Genomic DNA, 7,500 nt, shown 5'->3' on the forward strand with positions numbered 1-7,500 from the left:
ACAGCAGTAAATATAGACCGATAGGTTTATTTTGGCTAACTTAAGGCCTCGGCGAACAAAGAACCATTTAACTGTTACAAATTACGCACACATACATTTCACACTCCATAGCAAAAAAAAAGAATTTCAAATGCAAACTAGCGACACTAAAAAACCAAAATACCCCAGTGGGAAAAAAATGAAAGCGTATCCCCCGGCCCCGAATGCCAATAACCCCCGGAATTCAGGGCTATCTATCTATTTACAGACTAAAACATAAATTCAAACTTCGGAAGTCTAAAAGTGGTTGATGCAGGCCTAGATTGGCTAGCTAAGCACGTGACAAACTTAACTTTTATACACGTCACATTACCCATCATGCACGTTTTTCATCCCAGGCCCTCCGGCCTCCTACTTCGTGCCGTTGAAACAGTTGTTCGTCGGCTCTGTGATACAATGTACTTCGCTAGTGAAATATCGCTCCTTAATTATAATTAGAAGCCTGTGCTGGATTAATTAAATGCCAGGAGCCCATCAAAGGCTCCTGATTCCTATACTTCAAGTTAAGGGAGTGTTGCTTTTGTTCTCGTTGCCGTAAGTTGTCGACGGCTCGAGGAACTATCGCTAGCGAGGTATCGCTTCCTACCTAATTAGACTCAATCGTGAAACAATCGTGATTTGTGAGCCGTAGCATAAAATCGAAGCATTGGTGAAAATACATAAGAAAAATTTATACATAATGATTCCCAAGTTGAGATTGAAAAATGTTTAGCAAATTTCCGTCAAATTTTCAGGACTCTTGTTCGTTGTACTTCTTGGCGCGATTTTGATTTTCCTTAATGACAAGTCCCTGGATTCATTAACTTTGGAGCTTCTTTTAAACGTTCTTGTTTTTCCGTCTGTGAATATTAATGGGGCAAGGACACGGAGTCTGCGTTTCAGCCTTTCTCTGATCTATAAAAAATAATACAGGAACTGAACTTACTAAGCTAATAATATACATGACAAAATTGCTCAGTTCTGATTGATTAAGAGTAAGAAGTTTTGACGTAACACAAAGCAGAAAATAAGTAATTCAGTGCAAAAAGAGGTCACAACCCAAGCATTCTGATTGGTCAATGATAAAAAAAAAGTTACAGATAGCCATTCGTGTGCGAGCCCCTGGATGGCGCAATCTTCACGTGATTGCGTGATAGGCGTGCATTGCTTCTGCTTGATTATGACACTGTCATCTTAACATTTTTCGTGAATACTATTAGTGCGTGATCACATTATTTTTCTCTTGCAAATTTAGAATAAATAACCACTAGTACTGGTAACTTCTTTCAAAGATTACAAATATGCCACTTCCGAGTTCATGTCTACCTCCTCTTCAAAGCGAGGCAAAGTGCCAAGTCATTGTGACGGTAATTAGTTCTACTCTACATTGATATGAATGAAAACTAATTTTCCCAAGAAAATCTTCGCACTTAGCCTCGCTTTGAAAGGGGAGAAAGCCATGAACTCGGTAATGGCCTATTGCATAAGCCCGAATTTTGTCCGTCTTTGAAAAAAAAATTACCGACGCCTATTTGTTCCAAATTGCACTCGAAATCATGTGATTATCCATGCAAAACCGACAGAAAAGTAACATTTACATGGAGTTGATAAAGATATTTCCACTGCCACTATCTTTGTTAGCCATATGGATTTTTCGAAATTATAAACTGGGATTTTCACTGAATGAAAGGCGCAAGATTTCAAAATCCGCGAGTCAATAACTTAAGAGGCACAAATAGTTGCTCTGCGCGTCCTTCCTCTCAAGATTATATAGCCTATATTGAAATGGCTCTATTAGAATTAGCCTGCAATACGTATACATGCAGGGGTATACACCTTATTCCAAAATGGCCGTCATTTTAGTAGTCTTTTCTTTCCTTGCAAATTGGCCCTTTTAGTCTCGCTTTCAAACGTAAAATTCAACCTTGAACAAAGCCAAAAGGGCCAACAAACAAAAGAATACTAAAATGGCAGCCATTTTGCAATAAGTTGTATTTAGAGGTAAAGACTTGTTTCCATATCTCAAGTGCCCTTGGACGTGAGCTGCCTGGGAATGAAATTAAATCACTGCAATCGGTCAGTGTAAAAAGCCAACCCATTAACGATTATCGTTAATTCTTAATTTGCTCTGAATTAACTATTATCGTTAATTTCGAACGCTGAAAGCTTGATATGGATTATGGGAAATGGTCAGATATTTTTTAAAAGACGGCCCAAGTGCATGGACGTAGGACTCGAACCTGAGAATGTTCACTATTAACCCTTCACCGAACCACTTGGCCACCACACCGCCAGCTGCTCGGGGACAGTATTTTAAACGATATATTTTTATAATGTTATATTATCACTCGGCAACAAACAACATCAAACAATGCAAAATGTCGGTTTCCAAACTTCACGACAAGGCTAAAGATTTAAAAATCAAAGCTTAGGATTAAATTATTAATCTAGCTTAGGCGGTTAGGCCTAATAATTTTTCAGCAGCGAGATTCTATGGGAGACTTAAATAAATGTGTTTTAGAGGATACGGTGTCTTGATCCTCAGTGGTGAAACGGAAGGAAGCGGTTCCTATAGAGTAAAAGCCCCGGGTTCAAATCCAATCCACGGATATGATTTTTTATTTCCTTATTTTCTCTGCTACCACAAGTCCTGGGACACAGTGTCCTAAATCAACGATAACAGTAAATTCAATGCAAATTAGGAATTAACGATAATTGTTAATTTAGAGAGGAGATCATGTTGAAAATGCACACTGAGGTTATAACGTAACTGTTGAAAAAGCCCAAACCCCTTAGAAATGCTACCCTTAGGCCTAATTAGGCCTAAAGCAATATTTAGGCTTAACTGTTAGCATTCCAATTCCAGTGATTTAATTTCATTCCCAGGCACCTCACGTCCAAGGGTCACTTTGAGATATGGAAACAAGTCTTTACCGTTTTTAGAAGTCACACTTTGTGGAATGTTTCACGGCCACCATCTTGAATTTCTGAAGTGGTGGAAGATTTGGGAGAGGAATAAATTGCCACCAAATCGGTGGGCTGGACCTCCCAACATCCATCCAACATGGCGGTTGGATAGACTGCAGGCAAAATTGAGGTAAGTCATGATCACTTTCCCCAAGACGCTTGCGCCGCAGGCTGTACTAGTATAAAACAAAGCAAAAATCACCGAAACAGAATTAACATCGAATGTGCGCCCACTTCCCATTAACAAAACAAAATTTATGTCGTGCAAAAAAAAAAAAAAAAAAAAAGCAAAACAAAACACTGCACTTAAACCAGGGGCAATATACGTTACGTGACCTATCCTTAATTTGAATTTCAAAAGGAAGCCATTTTCGGGCAAGAAAATTTAACTAACTAAAGGTATCTGCTTAGGATCTCACTTTCATAAATTCCCTTGAGGACCCCCAAAATCCTTGGGCATTTGAGGAAATGGATCCCAGGAAATGAATGTTATAAAGCTTATCAAGCAATTAATGCTAGATGCCTACCTCAGTGTTTCTGACACAGTGAAGGAGAAAAATGAAGAAACCCTACAAACGCGATAATAAATAAATAAATAAATAAATAAATAAATAAATGTGAACTGAATCGAAAGAATAATCACTTTATTGAAGGCAGAATGGTGCATTGATTAGGGCGCTTGCTTGCTTTGATAATCCAACAATCCCGGGTTACTTACCACAAGGGCTCTAACCCTTACACTTACCCTATTGCTAGAAACAGGTAGCAAATGCTACACAGCAATTTGGGAGTGCATCTATAATGACATTCATTTTTAAGCATAAAAGGCGCGTGCAAGAGACGATAAGTGTTTTCACTGTGAATGCAGTGATGAGACCTCTTCCCTTTCACGTATCCTTTTAGTGTTCGAATGCCAAATACGGAGTCGGTACATTGGCTGCGTTTATTGATTGTATACTCAGTCTGCTTTGAGAGTTTGCGGTTTTTCCCCGTTCTCTGCTTTTCCCGTGGAATCGAACAATGAACATTTGATTGGATTTGATTCACGTTCCTCCCAATTAGTTAAAAATGGACCTCTTGAGTCCCATTTCAGACCACGTGATGTTCCTAAAGGAATATTCCTTTTGTTTTTTGCATAAGTTATGCATTCATATGGACGTGCATAGACAACATTTGAAAGAAAGTGTTCCCTAGAATAACATCACGTGGTCTGAAATGGAAAAAACTTCACCACAAGGCTCCAAATGAATATCGGTGACCAAAGACCGAAACGAAGTCTAAGTCTTTATTTACCGATATTCCCCTAGCCTGAGGTGAATAATTGTTTTAGTGTAACTATTACATAGGTGATTATTTGAAAAATGTGTATTTTCTTTAAAACAATTAATTTCTTCGTCTGTCACCTCGTCTGTCAACCACGATGGCTACGGCGACGAAAACGTCACTTCAAAATATGAGTTTGAGCTATTCTAAGTATTTCATAAATATTCCACCTTGATTATATCATACAATATGGGCAAAGTGTCCTATAATTGGATTAGTATGGACGGATTTGAAGTAAAGAGTGAGACTGAAAGATTCACTGTATTTTGTCCACGTTGTAGTCAAAACCTTAAATTTGGTCATTTCACGTAGTAGTTTTGACGAGTACGGGAGAAAATTGTTCAAAATGCGTGCCGCACGTGCAGCACGATCATTTTGGTTATTTTAACCATTAATGTTACTGATTTCAACTTCACTACACAGACAAATGCAATCCATTAGGTTTATTTTGGTTTCTTTTGGCCTCGCACCAGCAGCAGGCATGAACCACCTTCATGCAAAACTATAACAACAACTAACTATCTACAGGAAAGCGATTCCCTGTGACACCACCGGATACGAAAAACCGAAAAACCCCCGCGAGGGACAAAAAATGGAAACGTATTCCCCGAACCAATGCGGTGCCATGATCCCTCCGGGGTTAAAAGGGTCTCTAGTTACAAAACAATAACGATTCATTAAAAGAAACAAAAGTTACACGGACTTTTGCAGGCCTAGAATGGCTCACCACGTGATGAACTAACACTTTATAGACGAGCTGATACCCATCATGCCTTGCACCAATCGTACCCAGACCCTTCTGTTCCCGTGCCGTAGAAATATCAATTTCCGTCTTATTCGCACGCTCAACCGTCAGAAATAAACTCCCTAATTGCTTGGCAACGGGAGAAAAGACAACTGAAAAAACCAGAATCCTACGCAGGATTCGAACCTACGACCGTCGTAACACCCGTCGGATGCTCTACCCATTGAACTACAAGAACGCTTGGGATACTAGGTTCTGAATTGACAATGTTTCACGCTGGTCTGCGCCTCAGATTTCATGTGCTTCTATTTAAGTTTTATGGTGTAATGCGCAGGTGAGAAGGATGAAAGACATCTTAAAACTTGAAATCTGAGGCGCATGACATTTGAGAGCCCGCACACAAGAGAGACACACTGTCCATGAAGAACCTAGATAAAAGAGCGATAGCTGCGGAAGTAGCTATTCATCCAAATTTACCTGAGTAGTATTTAAGATGGTGAAAATGTAAACGAAAGCCTTGTGCGTTGACGAAAGAAGGCCAAATAGCCATGTGACTCCAAGGAGAGGTATCAACACTACGCATGCTCGGATACCAAGCCTATAAAATGGAAAGAACAATAGATAAGAAAATTAAAAACCCAAAAGAAAAAGTGAATTCACTGCTAATGTTTGTTTTCAATGACTCGCCCGTCATTTTCAAATTCGCGAAACCCGAAAAACATATTGCATACCTTAAAAATAGTAATGTAATGTGCATGTGATTTTAATCGTATGCAACACGTTTTTCACATACAATCATTTTATTTATTTATTTTATTTATTTATATATATACATTCATTTATACAGAAATTCCAGTTCAGCATAGCTGGTTTAAATGGAGATCTGTACAAAATAATATGAATAAATAAAATATATAAATGAAAGCAAAAAATCATTCGAAGAGTTCATGAAGGTGAAAAATTAACTAAGATGATTTAGATGTTTCTTTACTCTCAGTTTAAAACTAGTGATAGACTGATCATGGCGTAACTTACGAGGAAGAGTGTTCCAGGATTTGGCGGCATTGTACTTTATTATGTAGTAATAACAGACATTGAAAATGATGAGTGAGTCGTCATTCTAACCTACTAGTCTCCATTTTTTATACCTAAAATCTCCGTTATTAGAATGTTTGTTTCTAACTTAAATTTAACTTAAAGCCTGGAGATCAGATGAATCTCATATTTTGGATTTACCTCAGTTGTTCTGCATTGTTGTCCTTCACTTGCTCAATTGAAGTCATTTCCTTGATAACGCGCGCCAAAATCGCCACGTTTACCTGAAAAGTAAAAAAAAAGAGAAAAAAGAGGTAGTTTTGATGTTTTTCAAAGTGGGGATAATACGGTGTAGTCTTCATCTGATCGCCATTAACGCCGAGCGGCTAAACGGCTTCAACAGGTTTACTTCAACAACCCGGCGTTTGATTTTGTTGAACGCTGTTGAACGATGCTGACCGTAAACGTTTTCAACACATCATCAACATTTAATTGAACGAACAAACCTTCACCAGAGGCCTGGTATTCAGCCTGCAGTTGTTGCCATGGATACGGACATGGATACGTCGTTGAGAGACCGATTAGCGATTAGTGCGCACGCGCATACGGAACAACGTTGAAAGAGAAATGTTGAATGGCTGTTGAAACAAAGTTCAATTTAAACATCGATTCAACTTCGATTGAACATGTTTCAACGCGATTGAAAGGGGATGGCAAACGGTTTCGACATATCTAACGGATGCGGAAGCCGTTTGCCCTGGCTTTTTAGGGAGATTTAGCAACGCACTTTCAGCAGACGATAGATGATGAAATTTGCATTTTCCCAAAAGCCAACAAACCTGCTTGATTTTAGGTCATTTCTCGCTTGTTGGCAAACTGTAGCAAGTACTTCTCAAAAGAAAAGGCAAGGGAGAATTTCCGTGCGTCTTTGACAAGCAGCAACGTTGAACCGCTCTAATATCATGATCATCAAAAGCTTATAACTCAGAAGTTTCGAATAGGAGGTTTTCACGTGACGTCATCGCCGCCATGTTGGTGGACGATAACAAAAGATCTCTCATTAGCTTCTTTTGTTCGTCCACCAGAAGTCGTGTATTTCTCTATTGTTATTTTTGTCTCTAGAGGTTGGTTGAAAACGTCCTATTGCGATGGAATGAGGCCAATCAGTTTACGATATTGACGGTCTGTTTCTAGAAATACTGCTAGATTTACGCGGGAACAAAACGGAGTAGCATTCCGTTCGGCGCACGATTTTGCATCCCTCGTGCGCCTGGCTACTTGGTAACGGACCAATCAGGAAAGTTGCGATCATTAGGCTCAATCTGATTGGCGGGACCTGTAGTCTAAATTTATATAATATCGAAAACTGATGCCAAGTGAGGTTATGGGCTTCTGCCATCACATTATCATCG

General features: G+C 39.1%; 1 protein-coding gene across 2 annotated transcripts in view; it reads right to left on the reverse strand.

Moving 5' to 3' along the window:
- Positions 1-7,500, reverse strand: part of LOC138004267 (adhesion G protein-coupled receptor L4-like) — a 40,065-nt gene that overhangs the window by 488 nt on the left and 32,077 nt on the right. For both annotated transcript variants that reach the window (XM_068850742.1, XM_068850743.1), the window contains exons 17-20: positions 6,290-6,372; positions 5,531-5,651; positions 3,513-3,554; positions 1-933 (exon numbers count right to left, since the gene is read on the reverse strand). The exon at positions 1-933 is cut by the window's left edge and continues 488 nt beyond it. In XM_068850742.1, the coding sequence (XP_068706843.1) occupies positions 748-933; positions 3,513-3,554; positions 5,531-5,651; positions 6,290-6,372 (432 nt within the window). In that variant the 3' untranslated portion in view covers positions 1-747. The remainder of the gene's footprint in view (positions 934-3,512; positions 3,555-5,530; positions 5,652-6,289; positions 6,373-7,500) is intronic.

Source organism: Montipora foliosa, chromosome 5 (genome assembly GCF_036669935.1).
Source record: "Montipora foliosa isolate CH-2021 chromosome 5, ASM3666993v2, whole genome shotgun sequence".
Taxonomy (NCBI): Eukaryota; Metazoa; Cnidaria; class Anthozoa; order Scleractinia; family Acroporidae; genus Montipora; species Montipora foliosa.